Source organism: Eutrigla gurnardus, assembly GCF_963514095.1.
Source record: "Eutrigla gurnardus genome assembly, chromosome: 1".
Taxonomy (NCBI): Eukaryota; Metazoa; Chordata; class Actinopteri; order Perciformes; family Triglidae; genus Eutrigla; species Eutrigla gurnardus.
The window spans coordinates 32640171-32662017 of NC_139915.1; the positions used below are offsets into that span (position 1 = coordinate 32640171).

The 21847-nt window shown below is 41.5% G+C and overlaps 1 protein-coding gene and 1 long non-coding RNA gene across 4 annotated transcripts in view; one reads left to right on the top strand and one right to left on the bottom strand.

Annotated features, from left to right (window-relative positions):
- Window positions 1–21847, top strand: part of LOC311012922 — a 131561-nt gene that overhangs the window by 14021 nt on the left and 95693 nt on the right. For both annotated transcript variants that reach the window (XR_014597083.1, XR_014597084.1), the window contains exon 4: window positions 21552–21604. This is a non-coding gene — a long non-coding RNA (uncharacterized lncRNA). The remainder of the gene's footprint in view (window positions 1–21551; window positions 21605–21847) is intronic.
- Window positions 1–21847, bottom strand: part of tspan4a (tetraspanin 4a) — a 126622-nt gene that overhangs the window by 11710 nt on the left and 93065 nt on the right. For both annotated transcript variants that reach the window (XM_084008719.1, XM_084008718.1), the window contains 2 exons: window positions 4838–4939; window positions 2401–2532 (listed from right to left, as the gene is read on the bottom strand). In XM_084008719.1, coding sequence (XP_083864845.1) covers window positions 2401–2532; window positions 4838–4939 — 234 coding nt within the window. The remainder of the gene's footprint in view (window positions 1–2400; window positions 2533–4837; window positions 4940–21847) is intronic.

The following is a 21847-nucleotide window of genomic DNA, read 5'->3' on the forward strand; positions in this document are numbered from 1 at the left end:
AAAAAAGAAAAACGAGAGGAAGCTCGCAATTTGGTGCATCAGCTGCCAAGAGGGGATCATTAGTCAAGAGGGCTGATTCTGTCCGATAGAGCGTGGTCTCTGACAGCAGACTGAAATATTCAAAGGCGGTGTCCTGAAGCGGGGAAAGACAGCAGCAGTTCAATAAAGCATGACCTCTCTTAAGACCTCGGGGGAAAAACATGACTTTGACTTACAAGTCTGCGGTTGTTCCAGGACTGAGATTTGCCTTTTTATAAGTGAACGAAAACAGCCAGTTGCCATCTTTACTAGCTCTAATGCCATTTAACGAGCGAGCGACTGCTGGGTCTAATTGCGTTAACGAGAAGTTTATGGGACGAGTGGCGAGAGGACAGGTGGTTGCTTTCATGCGATGCACAATCCGATACTGTAGTTAAAGATGCAGCCCGGTTTGCCGGGTCACAACAAGGTCACCAGCTCTTAAAACATGTGTAATCTATACCAGCTGTCTCTGCACATTATCTCAATCACCTCTCAGATTAATACATTTGCATGTTTTCCTAATGTAGCCATATCACCCTATGTGTTAAATATTTATTAAGGCAAAATTATGACTGCACATCGGGCGTTAACAGTCATGCTCACACTCGTACACATGCAGCCCCTCTTGGCAGACTTTCCACATGACACTAATGAATATAAACTCAAGTGGCAGCCCCTTTTTTCCCCCCCTCGTCTGGTTTGGCACCGGCACAGACGCATCAATTATTGGTTCCAACCTGGTCGGGGATGAAGAGTCTGTGTGGCACTTCACAGATGTGGAGCGATGCAGACCACTAAACCTCAGCTGTTAATAGGTTTTTATGTGGAGTATTTCATGACATAAAACAATGTCATTTTGTTGAGTGGTTGCTTTCCTCATAATTAACACCTCTGCACAGTCAAGTCCTGGACAAACATGATGAAATCACTATCAGTAATAATAAATCTCAACATATCCTGCTGTTTACTTGCTGCACAGCTAGGATCCCAAAAAAATAGGCTTAGTTGTTTTTCTGGGCTTTTTTTGACCATTTGTGAGCCAAGTTGTTTCATCAACAGATAGTTGAATTTAAAAAATCTACTTCAGAGGTAAAGAAAAGCAGCAATATAAAGTCTAAAATAATTATGGTCCCGGAATGATTTGGGATTAAGAATCACCATTGGATATTACAAATTTGCATTTAAATTAAATGTGACCGCCCCACTGAGCGAAATGTATCTTCTCGTCTTTGTTTTTCTCTTGCACACCGGGCTTGCAACTAAAAAACACATCTCTATTACACACTCAGCGTGGTTTAAAGTGTGAGCGTGGATCGACATGCCGTCCCTGAGCGATCCAAGCGGTAGAAGGCTACGTAGAGCTCATTAATTGAAGCTTGTTGGTGTGAGAATGTGTTGACGGCTCAGGTAGACGGTCTCTCTAAGAGCAGAGTGAATATGATCTGTGGGTTGTAGTTTTCGGACCCTCCTCCCTGGCTCATACAATTAGGGCAAAGAGCTGTGTCCGCCATTTTTGTAGTATAGAAGTGGACTTAGTCGTGATGTCACCCATTGATTAATGGACTATGATTTTGAAGTGGCGAGTTCGTCATTTTGGTTGTTACCATCTTGGACTTTTTTAGACCAGTGATCGGAAGTGACCATATTTGGACTGTTGAGGAGCGACGGGTGGATCTCATGAACAGAACACCCAGAGCAGCAACCTTACTGGATCTGGATCCATCTGGATCTGGTGTGAAGCCGTTAACAACATTTTCTTAGTGATTCAAGGTCAACTTTACAGCTAAGTCTTAAAGTCATCTTAGTAGCTAACTAGCATTGGTAGCGTGGTAGCGACCTGTCAATCAGCAGGTAACCCCACCCCCTAAAGCATCCTCTGCTTTCTGGTCTGGTGGACTCTAAATGTACCTGTCAATCAGCAGGTAAGCCACGCCCCCTAAAGCACCCCCTGCTTTCTGGTCTGATGGACTCTAAATGGACCATAATGTACTAAATGAACATCATGCTGGATTGAAGAAGTCTTGAAACTAGAGATTGAGACCATAAACTCATGTTTACAATGTTTACCGAGGTAATAAATCAAGGGAGGAGTCGCCCCCTGATAGCCAGCAGAGAAAATGCAAGTTGAAGGCACATCCAGTTGGTTAGAAGGGATGATTGATTACCTTTGTATGAGTCGACACAATGAAATGAAAATCCTACCCAATGTCGATTATCATCTCTTATAAAACTTTAAATACTGAGTTTTTCATCTCACAGCAACATGCTCCACAGGCCCACTGTGCCTAGTTACGGTTGCTAAGATATGATTCCATGACTGGGAAGGGGCTTTAGCAAACAGTGAGTATATAATAAGTGCCTTTCTTCTCATGAACTTACCGCTGTCCACCACGTTCCTGGGTTGTCCAGGCCACAGTTGTCGCTGTACTCCAGGCAGCAGGAGTCCGGCACCCGGGTGGCATTGTAGACCTCGAACCAGTCCGTGTGGTTGGTTACTCCACAGCAACGGAACTGTGTCAAAGAGAGACCACGAGTCAAGAGTCTGGGCTTTTATATAAAATCCTAATGCCTGATAAAAAAATAAACATCCTCTGCTAATAGAAAGTAAAATTATTTACCTGCTGAGAATAAGGGGGCAAAATAATAAGTGTGCTGGGCGTAGAAAACCCTTAATCTTCCTGAACCCTGTTCCTTCCTGCACATCTCATTTGTCTCAAAAGCCTCAAATCATTTTCTAACTCACCAGCTTCTTTTTTTTATTTATTTTTTTTAATCAATATCCTCCCCCCTGTGTGATTGGTATGAATTTCTGATACGATGGCTTTCCACCACATTTCAATTCATCAGTGTACTTCTTGAAAAGATAAAGTTCCCCTGGTGTTTTTTGTTCATTCGGTAGCCTTTATTATCGAGCCGCCTGCCACGCCGCTCCCTGCACGGAATCTGGGATTGTGTGTTAATTTAAAACCGGCTCGCCCGCTTAAACAATGGACGATGTTTGCAATCTATCATGAAGTACAGAACAATTCTGGAAAAACTCGAAAGACTGCACAGTTTTAATATTCAAATGTTTTCAACCTTGAACAACATGCAGCGTTCCTCATTGTGGAGTCTTTCTACTTCTTCTATTCATGTATGTAGATTCTTTTCTTATCTATAAGCAGTCATTAATAATATTTCGGGCGAACTTTGCTGCAAGGACATCTGCTGTATTATTTATTCAGTGACTCAGCATGCTTGGGAGGGCGAACCGCGACAGAATCAGGGCTTTTTATGTACTTTATGCTGTTTCATATACATTTAAAAAGAAAAAAAAATGTGCATGCATGCTTGCACGCATGCATTTGAACCAGGCTGATTCTCCTCATGCTATCATCCTGTTGTACCTCTGCACACTAACACCCACATGTTGCAGGCATTTGCATATATTATTTGCATAGCAATACATTTCTCTGTCATTATTTATGCCTTTTTAGTTCCTACACACGCACGCATAATATGCCTTGCAGACACTAGACACATGCGTGCACCACGGCCCAACATTCAGCGTTTACTGCTAATGGAACAAAACTACGAGCCATAACAGCAGATCTGCGACGTGGAAAACGTCCAAAGAGCCCCAAGTCTCCGATCTATCATTTGATGTTTCCCCAAAGGCGTTCGTTCACCAGCGGCGGCATCCGTCCTCTGCAAACCCTTAATTCCAAATCTCTGTTTCTCACATTATGTTGTGTATTCTTTGCAGAGGAATTTAAGCAAATATAAATAAATAATGTGGAGGGAGAAGCACATCAAAGCGGGAGCTGGAAACAAAGATTACCTCTGAGAGTCTGTGATGTTTGCATTAATCTATTTGACAGCATTTTACCACAGCATTTAAACTATAAAGCTTCGAGTGTTTGTTACAGTGAGTTGAGACGTTTTCACTGGTGCCATTTTTTTTTAGATTGCCATTATCATTATTATTATTATTATTTTACCACCAGCCCTCTTGTAAATGTCCAAATCCCTTTAACAGGAAGGATTGCAGTATTTTATTCAAATTCTACACAAAATGTAAAAATGTAAAATCAAATGGCCCCTTCAATATTTGACTACTTCCCTTTTCATTTTAATGTTAATGGTGACACACTGCCAAACAGCAAACGTGCCGCAGTGAAAAATGCAGTGGAAACGTCGTCTCTCAGCTTGTGACGAGGCATATTTTGACTCTACTTGCTAAATGGCGCCGAATAAACTAAAAATGAATGTCGTCTGAGTCACACCACAGAAACGTGTATTATGAATCACCCGTACAAATCTGAATGGTTTAACTCAAGACTATCACCCAGAAGATCGGGGTTCAAGTCTCATGAAAAGTTTATTCATGCACTTAGACTTATTATTTTATGTTTTCAGTTGCATGCAGGCATTAAAAATACAGAAAAATGGCCTTCTGACACCTGGGTGCTAATAGCATCTGCCTTAAAAAAAGGTGTAAGGCACTTCGCGTTGACTTCCCTTTTCAGAGCCAGAGGTTGCAGCCTGGTTGCTATGCTACCACTGATGCTATGCAGGGGTTATATTGAGTGTAGCTACAGTGTGTCATCGAACCATAATTTCAGCTCTGGACAGATGGATTTCTAACAACTACAATGTGTTTAGAAACAAATCTCAGACTTTAATTTCTAATGTGCTGCTATGTTCATAACAGAATGTTACTTAAAGCATCAGTTCCTCACTATACTGTGACTGAGAGGAAGACAAAAAGTCCTGAAACTTCTGGGCTTTGTGTCATAAATCTCTCCTCCCCCCCTCCAGTGATCACAAGTCTTACATCAGTTTGTACTATCATCCAGGCGTTAGTCAGGCCCACGTTGCCCTCTGTGCCGAAGAGCTGCAGGCCTTTCTTCAGATCCCTCTGGGCGTAGTGATCAATCTGAGAAGACAGCAAAGAGGTTGTGTCAGTCAAGATAATAGAACAAATCACATTTATCAGTCCCTCTTGGGTTTTGAGCTTTTTTTTTTAAATGGGATTGTTGCAGAATGAAATGCCCGGGGGGGAAAAGTGATGCATGTTACGTTGTTTTGCAATGAAATATCAGAAGTGAGTGAAAATTGTTGTATAAGTCATTAAAAATCAAAGGCAATTTGTTCCACTGAGAATAAAACTGCACTTCCTAGTGTTGTAAATAACCAAACTAAAAAGACTAAAAAAATCTAACAAACTATCCTTTATTTGTACATGAAGAAGTGCACCGGGGGGTTATTCTACAAAGCAGCAAACTCTTTTTGGAGTTCCCCTCTACCTCAGTGATGTGCTTGTGATGCACATTTTGAGACACTATTCTTTATCACATACAACAACACACTCTGGTCACTACATTCAAATATATAAAGAAATGATAATTGATAGAAATGTAATGTTGGTCAAGCTGAACAAGGAACAACTCAACAACAACCGTATTGTTACAACAAGCATCAGCCGCGTGATCCAGATCAGACTGGAGACAGATGGCTCAATAGTACCTGTTATCTTCCCTGTTTTTAGACGGAAAACTCAAGTTTTTTATTGTCGTATTTACTGGAAATGAAATAGAATAAAGCCAACAGCAAGAAGGAAACTTCCATGCGATCCCCAACCTGCCGGCTACCACCTTATTCAGGACATTTGAGGAAAAGTTGTGGAGATTGGACACATTTGCAAGCTTGTGCTTAATTCACAGGGATTGGTTGAATTTGCCTTTGTTAATTGTTGTGGTTGCAATATCGGGACTACTTTCTCCCTTTGAGTGAGGTGAAATTCTGGACGCCTTCCTTTTAAGCATCAACCGTTTGCAGCAACTTATTTACTTTTTCCAAGCGACTTCAACATTCCCAACATATCTTTTGGTTATCTGGCTTAACTAATCCCTAAAGGTGTTTTCAGTTTGATCCTCCACACCGGCAATGTTTAATCAAACTTGGCTGAAATAACCACTCTTGCTGCTTTGTACATATTGTGGAATTCCAGGGTCGGTGTTTGCAGGACCGATCACAAACATGCACAAGTCGACTATTTTACAAGCCTTTGAGCAAACTTTAATCTTAGACAAATAGGAAGAACACATAATCCAGGTTTAAGAGCAACACCGTTTAAACTGCCAAATGCAAAAAGGACAGCTGGTAATAAATTACCGGCTGTGTAAACGTGTTGATTAATTGGCTACCCTGCCCCGACTAGAACACCCCGATGTCATTACATTTGTGTGTTGTATTAAATGAATGTGGCGCTTGGATGTAGAAGATCCCTTTTTTCCATCCTGTTCCTGCAGAATGTATATTATGACTTAAATTGCTGGGTCTGTAGCTGAAAGAACAAAATACAATATTTGTATTGATCCCGCGAGTGGGCGTAGGATGATATGAAAATGTCACGTCACAGTTATCCTGGCCAAAATAATTGTGATTCGCGATATTATCCCGATAATTATCAAAAAAACTCTTGCTCTAATCTCTATTTTTAACTTCTGTACAATGAAAGCAAACGGATATTTTAATGTAGTTAGCCTCCATTTACTTCTGTCCAGACTTTCCTCTGTTCTTTGATGTTTATCGTTGAGGTCTTTGAGAAAAATATAGCTTTTCTTCGAGAGCTCAGTGTGGTAAACAAATAAAACAAATGGTTATTTTGTGGCTGAAGCATTTCTTTGACTTGCGTTTGACCGAAGCGACGGGCTGCAGGACGGCAGGATGCCGAGCCGCTGTGCAGCAGATCCGCGTGGGTTTGATTTAGAAGCTTCGCTTGAACCTAAACAAACAAGATAAAGCATTTAACAAAAATCTGCTTTTGTATCATAGAAAACAAACCGTAGGTGTGAACACGGTCACACAGATAAACAGGCTTAACGCACCAAAGCTTTGCAGTTGCTCAATCTAAAATACATACATTAATTTAGAATCAACACAACGATCAGATTGAGCATGCTAGATTCAAAAGGCAAACACCAACTCCACACACAAGCTGCTCAGCCTTGTTTACACATTCTAGCTGGTCAATCCCATCAGACATCAGTTGTATTGATCTCCCCTGACCTTGCTCTCTCCGACACTCTACACCTCTCCCCAACGCCTCGTCTGAACATTTGTCTTTCAACGCTCATTGAAAGTGGCCTTCGTTCTGCCGAGCAACACTTTAGCGTTGAATCTTGGCTGCTGCGTACATTCAGAGGTGATCCTTGACGGAACAAGAGAGCTGTTATGTGACCAAGCCTCACTGTCACACATCAGTCATTTAGGCACAATCACAATTTGCTGGACTTGCTTTATTTAATTAAAGTCCACCGCAAGGGCCTGACGTGCACCTCCCAAAAATCCTAGACGCACGTCGAGGTGACGCAACACCAACGCAGCGGCATTGGCTGTGATTGATCCGCTAACTACATCCGCTGGAGACCACTATCCGGTTTCCTGTCATAAACACCGCCATTTAAACTTTTAATACTTTTATTGTTTGCACCTTGTTTTATTGTTTGCACCTTGTCGCTTTTGCACAAAGACGATACGTCAAGAGTCTCGGTCGGTCGGTCAGTCTTTACAAAAAACATAGCGCCCTTTACCGGTGTGGCATTGAATTGCATTTCGACACGTAAACCCAACGCAGAACCATTACGGTCTCCAAGCAACTGCGTGGCCGTTGCGTGATCAGTACGCGGAAGCATAACCAAGGCTTTCTTCAATTTTAAGCATATTTTCACCCTAATACCTTTTTATACTTTTATTTATGTAAGATTTTTGAATGCAGGATGTTTAACTTGTACCCAGGAAGGATTCAGGCAAAGTCAAGAGTCTATTAAGTGAGTTGGTAGCTCACCTGAGGCCAGCCTTACTTTGGTGTTTGATCAGGTAGAATCTATTAAAAGTATGTTCAAAAGCAAGACGTTAATGCTGAAACTGTAGAACCATAAATCCTTTTTATTTTCCACACAGTATTAAATGGAAGATTTGTTAAATAAGAGAACTTCTTTATAATATAGATTTTCCAGTCACCCACATGGGATTGTGTTCCAGTCTAGCAAGGTGTATTATGCATATTTTGTCAAATTGTCTTGTAAAGTAAAGTTCCTTTTGTGTGTTAAAGTCTTGTTTCTCTAAGCTTTTAATCCAAGACGCTACTAGAGGAGCCAGCCACTGTTTTCTTTCTCTCCAGACGTATTACTTTAGTGCGCCTTTAATCCATTTCAGGGGCCAGTTTCTGTTTGTTTTCTCGTGGAGCTCTCAGCTGTATTAAAGTGGTGATCCTGTTGTGTTTTATCGTGTGGTTCGAGCCCCCTTAGCTCGGTGTGAGTTTGTACATTTCAGTGTCGTAGATCAGTTTTGAATCGGTTCAGATGTATTTGTGCGTCGTCATAATTTGCCTTCATTTATTGTGCCAATTTTCTATTTTTACTCGTAATCCATAAACCCACATTATTTCCCTTTTGCCTTATCATTTATTGAAAAGGTTGTATGTGTTAACTGAAGAGTCCCTCTATTGTTATGGGATGCTTTTTACACCTTTTATTAAAGCTTCCTTGCTTGAATGGAGAGTCTTTTATTTAATGCCTTAATAAAATCTATCTATTTGGTAAAGCCTTCTGTTGCTCCAGTTTATTCTGGGTCTTGTGCATCGAGTGTTGCCAGGTCATGTTTGTAGGGATATGGATATGGAGGATATGCTGTGTTATTGCTGCTTACTTCTGAGTAGTTGGTCCACCACTGTGTAAAACAGAAAGGGGCTCACAAGATAGAGAACAAAAAAACGCACAAAAGGCGACTGAGAGGAACGTATGAAGACGTGAAACCATTCTGTCCCTCACTTGTCTCGCCTGAAAACTGTCGGTTGTCTTTTTTGTTGTTTTTGTCGTTCCCGTGAATGTGATTTAACAACAGAACATGTTTAATGCAACAAACATCCTTGACAGTTTCACTCAAAACAACAAATGTGTGATATTATACTGGGTAAAACTGCCAGGCACCATTTCATGTCAGATCCCTCAATGCCCCCAGAACAATCTTCTTTTTGAAAGTAAATAAAGAAAAGAGGCGTTCTGACTGAGATGGAGATGGATATTGGACATGACAAAGAAATGTTCCCCACTGTTAGCCTACTTTTATATATTTTCTACAATGCCATTTGGGAAACAATCACACATCGTGAACCTTTGAGCAGTTGTTTGTACTTGGTCTGTAGCTGTTGCCATGGGAAACAACCATAGCATATACAAGAAGTGGAATGTAGTCATCGTGACATTACCCATTGCTTTGTGGACTACAGTTTTGCAGCCATCTTGGAACAGAAGTGCTAATTTTGGTATATTGAGTGTGAAATTGACAGAATACATGTCGAAAATGGAGTCCTGTGTGACAATATTTAAAAATCAAATTGGGTTTTATTTTTTAGCCTCGAGACTGAAGCATTAAATGAATGTGCTGATAAACCAAGGAGCTAAAAGAGACTGAAAAGAAGTTTGGTTATTTCACTCGGATGAAAAAGATGACGCATTAGGGTCTGTAAACATTGTAAAAAAACAAAATAATAATTATTTGGATGCCTCGAGGAGACGGAGATGAAAGAGAATTCCCAAATAACAAGACAAATGACACAGATTGTAATTTCTTGCAACAACAGAGAGCCGTTGATGTGATTCGTGCACCGACCGGCGCTGTAAGCTACTTCGTGGCATCACAACTTTGGCACAAGGCAACATGTGAGCTTTCTGATGTAAGAATCTAGCACAAGGAGCCCTTATCTCCCATTTCAATGGACTTGATAAATCTTCAGAAGTCACCCGTGTAAAAAGATTTTTTTTTTCCCATTCAAAACTAAGTAGGTCATTAGCAAAGAGTGACTCCTGTGAAAGTGCGGCGAGGCAGACAGCGCCGAAGCCACGGTTGCACTCTTAGCTCAGTATTGATGTTGTCCTCAGGACTTCAGTCGCCCTTTAACTACACCAGGCGAGTCAAAGACGAGGCCATCAATTATTTATATGGCGGGGGATACAAGGAGACATGAGAGATGTATATGGAGGGGAACGACAGAGAAATGTGGATTTTAAAAAAGGAGATGAGAGCTGGGTGCGGGGGGAAAGGGAACGTAAAGGGGGGGAAGAGGTAGAGGATGAGCCACGAGACGATGAAAGGCGCAATATTTAAAGCAAATACACCGTGGGGCAGATGAAGTGGTTATATGACTCATGAACTCTGGATAATACAGTATAGCGAGCAGGGAACGGGAGCTCTCCCATCTGTGACAGCCCAAGAGAAAGGAGATTATGTCTGAAAGAAACACAAAGAGATTTGAGACGGAGGGGAAATAATGAGGGGAGAAATGGCTCAATTTACTTGCTAGCTCGAAACAGTGGGCATCCATTACCTGTGTCATAAATGTAAGAAGGGGAAGACAGGAGATGCAGTAAAGCAGGAGAAAGATCTGTGATCATGTTCCCCTGCTGACGTCCCGCAGACACATTACTTCACTCTCAGACGCCAAGCTGCATCAAACGTGCCCTATTTCATCCTCCTACAATGACTCTTAAACAAAAAAGGAACATTCCTTTACATTATTGATTCATAACTTAAATTCATTGCAGCGCCGCTGGTGGCTTTGTACCTGGGGATCAGACCGAGTCGGGCCTAAATGTATGATTTAAAAAAAAAGTCATGTTTCAGTCGTTCCAAATTTCGTCCCTGAATGTACCTTATCGTCCCACTGGGCTTCTGCCTTCCTCACCTATGGGGTTGCTGGCTGTTCGGCAAGGCGAATACTTTTCATTTCATCCTTCCCGGACTGAATTTGGACCAAAGTCGAGGCTTTTCAAGGGCGTTTTTTGACTGCAGACTTACAACACCCAGGCCTGACTTGCATGTGCTTTATTTCCTCCCGACTTAACTCTTCAGAAGTAGTGCACTGCATGTTGAAGAAGGAGTTATGGGGGAGAGCCACCCTACTGGAGAAACCACACATGTGCCTCAGGACAGATCGGTCAATAACTGTGAACTCCTCTGAAGCCAGAAACCCAAGGACCATCCCTCAAGTTATCGAAGCGGGGATGTGAAATCCAGCAAACCCCCCACTCCGATAATGGATTTGTGACTGCAAAGTCACAAATTCAAAGCTTCTTTCTCTGAATTGTAATTGTTTCCTGGGGGCGCGAGGGAAGTATCATATGTGAATAATTTAAATTGCTTGGCATTCTCCCTTTAAATGACTAATCGGAGTCCTTTAGCTGGGGCAAATCAATTAAAATCCCAGCTCAGGCAAATCAATTACAATTTCCATCCTCTTGTTTCTAATCAGTTCCTGATGAACACTCTGCAAACCATGTGAGCAGACGATCAATGGCAACAACCCGGCGGGGGTGAACTGGCAGAATATAAGATACGATAACAATAACCAAGATTTTGACAATAACACAAGGTCGAGGCTCGTAATCAGGGACTCAACAGAAACCTCCAACGCAAAAAGTGCTTCTGGTCCTGTTGTTTTCATGCTGATGCTCCCCAAAAAGAGAGGAAGTCCGAATGTTTTGATGTGAAGCCTCTTTAAAGCTTTTGCCTGCAGCTATTGACAACAGGTGCATTTTCCTGAAGCCGGCATCTGAAGCCTTGAGACTGTCCTCACCTGTTTTTTTTTTTTTTAAATGACAGTGTTTCGATTCTTTTTCGGATGTTTTAGCACTTTTTATCATCAGCTTTTTTCCGTGTCTGTGGTTTGGTCAAATCACTCACGTTAAAAGGATTATTGTCAACCCTGTCTCCTAAAAAACACACTCCCGGACAATGAAACTGCACTCCCAATTACTTTTCGAGGGAAAGTTTTCCCCCCAGATTGAACAGTTACAGTTTAACAAGTTTGAATTATGCGATCAACACTTACATTATAACGTGTATACCGTAAATCCTCTAATACTGGCCTGTATTCTATTACCGGCCGGTCTCGAACATTGGCCGGTCTCGCTGTCGGCTGAGGTAAATAACGGCCGGTCTCTAATGGAGGCCGGGGGAAGTGACCACAGACAGCGTTATTTCCACGCTTCCCATTCATTGTCAGCCGTGCAATGACTTCGCGTCTCGGAGATTTTGGCTGAAGCTATATTAGAGGATTTACGGTATGTAAGAAGCCCTGCAATGCATGGTGCGCCGCCGCCTCCCGCAAGCTCTCGAAAATCTTTTAAACTGACCCTTGTCGATCTAAAATAAAGACAGATTCAGCAACTGCATAGCTAATTTCTCGCATAAAATAAACTATTGAAGTAAAATAAGAGAGAGTAAATAAAGGCCTATATTAGAGGATTTACGGTATATCACTTTTCCCTTTCTTGTGTAAAGAAGTTCATTCTGAAAAAAATCCTTGCAAGTACATTTTTCGCGACAGTGACGCTGAAAGGTGCTGTGAGCACACTGACTTCACATTCACCTCTGTAAATAGAAATCCGTTTTTCTGGAAAACACTTTTACATTACTTACTTTACTGACATTTTTTCATTGAGAGGACCGGATTGGATCATTTGGCGGGGCCTATTGTGGCCCTAGGGCCGTCTGTTTGACACCCCCCCCCTTGAGTAGTGGGAAGTCATGATAAAAAGATAATGACTTCCACCGAGGGACTGTAGACCCGGAGGCTTCAGGTGGATGTTGGAGTGGAGGCTTTGACAGCTGTCTGCAGCCGGAGCAGCGAAGAACAGCAGAGATTTCAGGTGGGCGGTGAGGCAGCGGCGGCCACGGCAGCCAAAGAGTGAGGTGGAGTGCACGGTGATTCGGATTCATGCACACTGCAGTGGGAGGCACATGTCATCAGAGTGGTTTTTATTCATCCGTCTCATTGTTCAGAAGTAAAAAGTTAGGAATAAGAATTAATTTGTACATTTGCAAACTACGGTTAGCAGCTGTTGTCTCTTTGGCTGATCGGCTGGCTTGATGAATTTTCACCTCACATTACTAATTTGTGAAAATACAGGCTATCTAGAGTGACATCACCATGAGCTAAAGCTAAGGCTGTGATAGGTGATCGGTTAGATACACGGAGCCAAAACTATTTAGCATAATAATGGGGGGGAAAACTCTTAACTCACTAAAACGGTCCTTTAAAATAACCTAGAGGAGGCGTAGAAGATGGAGCTGTGAGAGGTCAGACACAGAGGGGGAGCTAGGTGTTCATCTGGGTTTCACCTACACCTGGGGTAGGGGTCTGGATTATGGTTGATCCTTTTTTAACACCGCTGCTTTGCCCCTTGATGAACCTTAATATTCTTTGGATGAAACGGTTCTTAATGGAACTTTTACTCTCAGAAAGAAACCCTTAAAAAACCCTCATCCGGGTCTCAATCCAGCGGGTGCATCCTTCGGAGGCTGCATTTGAAGACCGAATTCGTCACATCGGCCACGTGAAGAGGCCGACTCCTTCAAATGGAGCACCAGAAACGAGGCCTTCTTTTCCCAGGATTCGGGAGGATCCAACGGATGGATCCTTCCCGGCCTAAACTTATCCCAAGTTTCACTGCAAGCCGCCGATGATGACCAAAATAAAAAGAATAAAATATGATCCCCTTCTTGCCGACCGCAGTTGGTTGCTAGGTGACGGGAGCTGCAAAGGTGACCCAAACAGGAAATCCTCTGCAGACCAGAAAGTCTCATTTCGGATACCCTCAATTTTGCCTTTGCAGTCTTCAAAGAACCTCAAAGTGTTGGGATATTCTTTCTCCAAAAAGGTTCTTCGGAATCAAATGGTTCTCTAGATTTCCTCAGCCCTTCCAGGAAGGACCAGTTTTAACCCTTATATCTGAGAGGAGCTTAGTTAATTATTTGATGAGAAACAATATAGGAATAACTGTTTTCTAGACATTTTTAACAAGCCACTGAAATGTGTTTTGTATATGAATTGAACTGGTTAATATATTTGATTTCCTCAAAGCATCTCCTGGAATATAAAACTGGTAAATAAATACAAATCCCTGTTGTAATGAAGGATTTGTGTTTCATGGTAGTCACTGGTTTGGGCCAATTGGCGCCTTTGTTTTTGTTTTGCCAAAAACAAAAAAGCTCTATTCAAATCAAATTAAATACAATTTTTAAATTACTCTTTACTCTAATAAATCCCCCAAATTCAAAGGCAACAATACTGAGGACTTGGTGTTCTGGCGGCTCTGGGCCCTGAATAAAAGTTTGACAGAGCATTGCCAATCTTGTCTTGTTGTTAAGCTGAACTCCAGCAGTAATGTGCCAACCAGGAAACCGTGAACAGAACTCCTTTGTGTGAACATGATTGTCAGCTTCTTATTCAAAGTGATGGATTTCTTTTTCAAACATAATTAAAGTCTTGAAAGAGAATTATTGTGTGACTTTCGGAATTGAATCGGAGTGAATAAGCAGCACAAATTTGCTAAAACTGATTTGCATTTGGCAAAAAAAAAATTTTAGCAATATTATTAATCGCATGTAACCAGATTTAACAATATTCATGTTGAAAGCAACCCAGTACATTTAAGCTTCATTGCGATGTTCCCAGCAGAAGTCAAACTCCCAGGCTGTCAGTCTGTTATCCTTTAGAACCAGCGAAGCCTCGGAGAGATGTTGCAACTAAGCGAATGTTCACCTGAGGCGAATGTTTGACCGTGCAGGTTTTATCCTTTCGCAAGGAGCCCTCTTTGGATTTTCGATTATAACCCTTTAAACTCCCCAAACCGGTGCGGTTTCATCAGATTCACCAGAAACAGAAAGAGAAGACAAAAGGGTGACTCCTCTCAGCTAAGAAACTACAGTTTGTTCATTGAGAATTCTTCTCAATGTGAAACATTTGCACAGAAATTACGCAAACTGAGAACAAAAGATCTCGAAAGGAGGCAAAACACTCCGAAGCAGCCAGAGCAAAGAGAAACAGCCGGCTGTCTGCGTCCAGCTGGTCAACAGCTCGTCAAGTCCACAGTAGAAATGTGTTTGCTTCCACTGAGAGGTGAAATTACAATTTGATTTATGGGCAACACTTCTGAATGTAGTGCGAGCTGGAAACTAGACAATTTGGACAGTAGAAAGAATGAACAAGTGGCTGCTCTGTTTTATGGTCTGCATACCTTCAACGTCCGCTGTGATGCAGCTTTCTACCACATTTCCAATGCTTTCACTTGGTGGCAGTTTATCATCAGCCAAATGTACCCAGCTCACCCCAAGGCATCAAGACACAGCTTGGTCGGTGCTCCAAAACTTCAAACTATGACACTTCTACGAACCCCTGTAGCCTCAGGTTCTGATGTGTCTGGGGAAGGCGTCTCAACTTGCGCTCGTTACTTGCATTTGGCAACAAAACTACTGCCAAAAGAGACGACTGATGTGACAAAATGTTCACTTTTAGTTTCGCTTCAGGACACAAACAGCGGTCTCCCGGATGAAAGTCCTCATTCGGTTTGCCTCATCCACTGTTGTGTCTTATTTGTGATGATTTTGTACGCAATAGTGCCAGTTTGAAAAATTACAATACATATATTATCTAGCAACAAAACCCTCATGTTTTTATACAATATAGGTATGCGAAGGGAGGAGGTCCTCATGGAAGTGTACTGCCAACCCTGCGGTTCTCACCTCGGGTTAACATTGTTAGCTCTCCGTTGCCATGTTGAGAGCTGCGTGGAGACAATCCCTCAATTATAGATTTGCTCTGACTTCTGTATGGAGCTCCTTTAATATTCCCTCAAACTGACATTAGAATCAGGAAAAGCAATCAAAGGGTCTTTCTCAGTAATTGTGATTTTTATGGTTATTTAATTTATTTCACTTCATTGGCTATAAACATTATGATGGTCAAAAGCCCTTTTGGTTGGCACATGACCAACTACTACACGAACCTACTGTGTAATACCAGGATCTTAGCCAAATTGGAATGAAATTATTTATAATCATTGGCTTTGCGATTCTTCAACATTGTCACATATATATTCCAAGACACAAACAAATGTCTTCTCCGTTAAATGATCATCTCAATGTGTCTCTTATATTGACACTAACCTGACGTGGGTGTATTTTAGCAATGTGATTAGGCTGGGGTGTTTATCTAATTGCGTTTCCCTCCAAGTCTACATGAAATGAAAATTTCTCAGGCTTGAAATGTATTCAGACAGGGGTGCTGCATTTCAAGGGCCTTGACAAGCTAAACATGTTTTGACGGCTGATGCCGGATCAGTGACTATGTGGAGAAAAGTGGCGCTATCGTGGATGAAATGGGATTTCAATGGGTCCAATGTGTCGTGCGTCTGCAGTTCCAGATACATAATGCTTGTCAATTTGCTTAACCGCATGAGTGGCTGCACTTTACCTGCATTTGAAGTTGTCACTTCACAAGTGGATACTTTTATTTATTTTTTTACATTTCCTTCTCCACCTCATATTATTTCTCCAGTTTAGTCACACAGCGGTGGAACAGGACCAAGAAGAGGATTCAGGGATGTGAGAGTGACAGCAGACACAGACCTGGTTCTCTAGAGAAATGACGCATGTCAATGAGACTTCTCCTCACTGGTAAAAAACTAGATTCTAGTTTCTAAAACATCCAACAGAATGAAACAAGATGACTCATGCGGCAGGAAAAGACAGCGGGAGGGCAGATCTCTGTTCAGATATGCACGAAAGATCACTTAAGATATAGTAACACTTTACTTCAGCTATCCCCTCCTGAATTCATAAGTAATATATAAAAACTTCATACATTTTTAACACACTTTATTGTTGCTGAAATCAGATACCGATATTTAAAGTGTTTTAAAAAATTAATACTTTTTGTGGTGTATTTTTTCCAAAACAAGCCTCAATCCAGTCACGTTAGTGACTCCGTGAGGTTTTGAGCTAAATGCTCACATCAGCATGCTAACAACGCACAGTTACAGTCAATGTTTTCAGACTAGAGAAAGCTTTTTCTTGAAACAACATGTTGAGAGAACCCTCCTTTTTATTGTGTCAGCATTACAAGAACTGCTGCTTCATCCAGTAACGTTACCATGAAGGCTAACCCAGTAACATCAGCATGAAGGCTAACCAAGTAACGTTAGCGTAAAGGCTAACCCAGTCACATTAGCACAAAGACTAACCCAGTAACGTTAGCATAAAGCTTAACCCAGTGATGTTTGTGCAAAAACTAACCCACTTACATTAGCTCAAAGGCTAACCCAGTTATGTTAGCACAAAGGCTAACCCAGTCACATTAGCACAAAGACTAACCCAGTAACGTTAGCATAAAGCTTAACCCAGTGATGTTTGTGCAAAAACTAACCCACTTACATTAGCTCAAAGGCTAACTCAGTGACGTTAGTATAAAGACTAACCCAGTAACGTTAGCATGAAGGCTAACCCAGTGATGTCAGTACAAAGACTAACCCAGTAACATTAGAACGAAGCGAATCCAGTAACATAACCACAAAGGCTAACCAGCAGCTAGCAGCTAATGACGCTAAAAGCCTAAACAACGGAAACAGTGCTGCCAGAGTTAACGATGTTTACTTGAGGGGGAACCAGAGAGTTGGCAGCAAGGAGAAGCTCTGATTACAACACACACAGAGGGAGAGCAACTACATTCTCTGCTCAGGTAGACATTACAACACAGTATCGCAACAAAGTTGTATTAATGCTCTGAATGTCTTATAATCTTGAATAGCATTAATCCATGAATACTTGATATGTCTTTTAAAATATGAAGACTTAAATACCTCTGCTTACAACTAAACTGCAGTGTGTCCGGACCTTTAAGATCCATTGTTTATAAACTGCTCAGAAATGTTTAATAGGTGTGGTTAAAATAAAGTGTTACTGATTTTTAATAGCAGGCATTTTAAAAAAGTTTCACAAATGGCTCCATCAGAACAAAATACATGGCCAGATGTAGTGGTCGTGATTCACTGTAACGGCTCTGGTACCCTTTGGGTTAATGGATGAGGTCTTCTGGGAACCCAGCCTTCGTGATTTCATTTTTTTACGGCAGCATTACCTCACCTTGACTCGTCCCAAAGCACACAAGCAGATAGGAAATCACCGGCACAGCTGCCCGTGGCGCCTCGTTCAACCGGTCGACCGCTGGGCCGCCGCAGAGGAAAAACCTCACGCAGCATTGACCTGATAACTAACAGTCAGGTCCGAATGAAAAAACATCCTGGCATGGACGGACCACACTGTAGGTACACTCTGTACAAAATGACTCTTTTATGGTCACTCATTTTTTGCCTGTTGTTTGGTTTTTATGAGACAGAGTAAAAGGGAGGTCAGGCATCCGTAAAGCAGATTTAAAACCACATAAAGTGCGAACACTGTTTCATGTCACATGAGTGACTCGGACGTACACGGGTGCATCCATAAAGTGTGGAAGCATTTGAAATATATTTTCTCAATTAAATACACGAGGACTGACACAGTATTAAAATATAAGATTATAGACTTACTTTTATTTCTTTGCACTATTTGCATCGTTTACAACTTAGAGAACGTATACAGACTTATAGATAGATGTTTTACTTGCTATTTTTATATAAAAATATCTATTTATATCTTCACCATCCTGTCCAATCTTGATATAACCATGATGTCACTGACCCTATTTATCCGAGTCAAATTCCTTGTTTGTGCACACATGCTTCGCCAATAAAGTTGATTCCGATACTACGTTTTTCTTGCAAAACAAAACAAAAAATCAATATTTAATTTGAATCCACTTCAACCAAAATGCTGATATGAAGTCAAACAACAAAGTAAACAAGGCTATAAATGTGACCGAGGACTCAATGCAGGTTTTCAGTGAGTCACGCTTCCTCTGAGCTATTGACACATTTGGGTCATAACTCAAAAACGTTTTGTTACCCAGCTTCACAATTAAATAAGGTGCACACCATGAACATAAAACACGAGTAAGTTTCATGTTATGACATGAAAATAAAAAGACAATTACTGTGTATTGTCCCTTTAATCACAAAGTTGGCGGTGCCATCCCCAGCCCTGTGTGTCGGAGTGTCCTTGAGCAAAATGCTAAACCAGCGACGCCACCGTTTGTGTGTGAATGGGCGAATTGAAAAGCACTTTGTCCAGTGAAGGTAGACGGGGCCGCTCAAGCCCATTTTGCAATTAAGAGATACATCAGTTTGCCGCACTCAAAGCACGGGAATAAATTATAACACAATGAAACCGCGAGGTCACCTGTAGTGAAAGGTCACTGCTTTTGACTGTAAATGCTGACGATTTCTCTTTCTCTTCCCTCTAAATGTAAAAAAAAAGACCTTTTCGCGCACGTTCCCTGACAACTTTCAGTGGGAGTAGATGAAGCGAGTGCAGGTGAAAGTCGGCGCCGCATAAAGGCGAATGACAAAGCAGGATATAAAACTGCGGCGCAATATCACAGGGCTGATGACGCAAAAGTGGTTGAAGAGTTTTTTTCTTTTGAATTTAAACCCTTCAGCCTCAAAAAGGGAAAATCCTTTTGCTCCAGTCTGAACTCCAGAGATCCCAGGTGTATCGCTGTTGGCGTCAAACGAAATATACCTGTTAGACGTCTCCTCCGGCTGCTCGCACAGTATGATGTGTCTCAGCACCCGGACGCAACTTATTTGGTTTCATTCATCAAAACCAAACCCAATGACAATTATTTACACGCTACAAAGACTGCAGTTAATAAATCTGTGTGGTGTAATAAGCCTTCTAAATCAGCGTCCGCACACACACAGCCTTTTTTTTGTTATCGATCTGGGTTTGAATCATTTATATAACGGACTCCGAGTCCTATCAATACAGTTGCATAACAGCTTTATGCACCTCGGGATCGGGATAGCCAGAGCCAGAAAAAAAGGCCAATCATTTCTATCACTTGTGTTCAACTCTTTACTCCGAGACCTTTTAACATCCCCGCAGGTTGTTTAATGAGTAAATGAATACTTCATAGTCTTGCATACTCTACTACTATAAGTACTATTACCACCGCAAATACCACTCCTACTCAAGACAGCATATACTGTTATATACCACTGTACTAGTACATTCAGAGTGAGGAGGAACTTGGAATATATGATGAACACTTCAACAGTTCAAATGTATACATATTACCTGGAAAGATGTACTGTCAAAAACACTGACGATGGCTTTGTTCCATTTCAGGACCCCGGTTTAGTGCATGCTTACAGGCACACTTAAAGGGACAGTGTGTAGTGTTTGGTGGCATCTAGCCCGTTGAAGAACTACATGTGATGTGAAAACGTGAATCCAGAGCCAGTGTTTGATTTGACCGCTCTGGGCTACTGTAGAAACACGACGGACGTTTGTATGTGTGCATATAAACGGCTCATTCTGAAGTAATGCTGCTAAAGAATGCTTTTTAATATTTTATTTCTGCCGATAAGTCCTCCTAAATGCTACACGCTGTTCCTTTAAATGGAAGCAGAGCTGCTGTTGATGCCGTTAATCAGTTTGATTGACATGTCCCACTGCCTCTCGTTCTGTTAGGGAACAATCACACATTAACCTGCACCCTTCTAGCTCTTTTTAGTACATAAGGTTCATTACTTCCAACCTGAGCAGAGGTCCGATTAGCTGTGAGTGAAAACAACTGTGTGAGCATGCCGGGGCCTGAATGTCCAAACATTTCCTGGACCGTGTTAGCTGCTGCTGCTGCTGCTGTTCATTCATCAAACAAGCTGACCTGAGATTTAAAGGCAGGAGCATGTGGAAGTGAAAAATGTTTGGACTATGTTGTTTGACTTTGACGAAGAGAGATGAGGTGGAGGAGAGTATCTGAACAAGTTCTAGTTTCTAGTGAGTTTTGAAAATAAAGTTGAAGGTCGTATCCGAAATCATTCAGTTCTCCCTACTAGCTACCCAGGGAGTCCTATGTAGAGGGCTGTATACTGCCGCTGGTGGACCATCCATAATACATTCAGATAGAATTTTATATAATCTATACCATATTATGCTGTAAATGCATATTGATATTTTATTGAGTTGCCTCTGTGAGTGAATTTTACTTCTCCTACCAAGCAGTGATGTCGTGTGTATGTCTTTTATTGTGAAAGGTAAACGCGGAAGGAACTGCTGCTGTTGTGAATGTGAAGGCAAAAGGTGTTTTTTTCCCAAACAAGTAAATAAATACAAAGCACTTTGTTCATTTATGTTGCGATGTGCTGTTCACATTAAATATATTATTTTTGCGACACAACTCGTGGATTTCTCTCGATCCCGCTGTTCTCGTCCGTCTGTCATTTTTGGTTCAGCGCAATGCATGATGGTAAATCTATTTTTATGGGTGGTTAGTGACCATCGGCTTTACACTACTTTTCAAGATGAATTCTGGGATACTTCGTTTCCACTATATACGGTAGAATAATTATCAATAAACATTCAGGCAGCATTCAAAATGCCAATAATATATAACATTCATATATTACATGGAATTAATTGATGAGCTTCTCTGTTGAATAGTATCTTTTCAAGATACTAGCTATAGAAATATGGATGTCGTGACGCAGCATATATGATCCCATCTGAATTCTCGGGCATCAATGTCTTTTACTTTCTGTTGGCAGCTCTGCACCACTGAGGATTCTTGATCCCGAGGTCACTGCTCCACTTCAACAAGGTAAGGAAACTTCAGCTCTTTGTGCTAAAATGCACATTGTGCATTGATGTCGTGACTATGTTGACAACGAGGCTGCTGGCGGTTTTAACGCTGTGCTGGAGATCTGCTCGTCTTTGCGTTGACTTCTGCTGATTTCTGCTCTTCTGTTATCTGTGAAACATTTTTATTGGTATCGACTTGGAGCTGTTCCACTTATTTTGAGACACATTTGGCAATTTGTCCATCGCCATCGTGTTGCTTTAT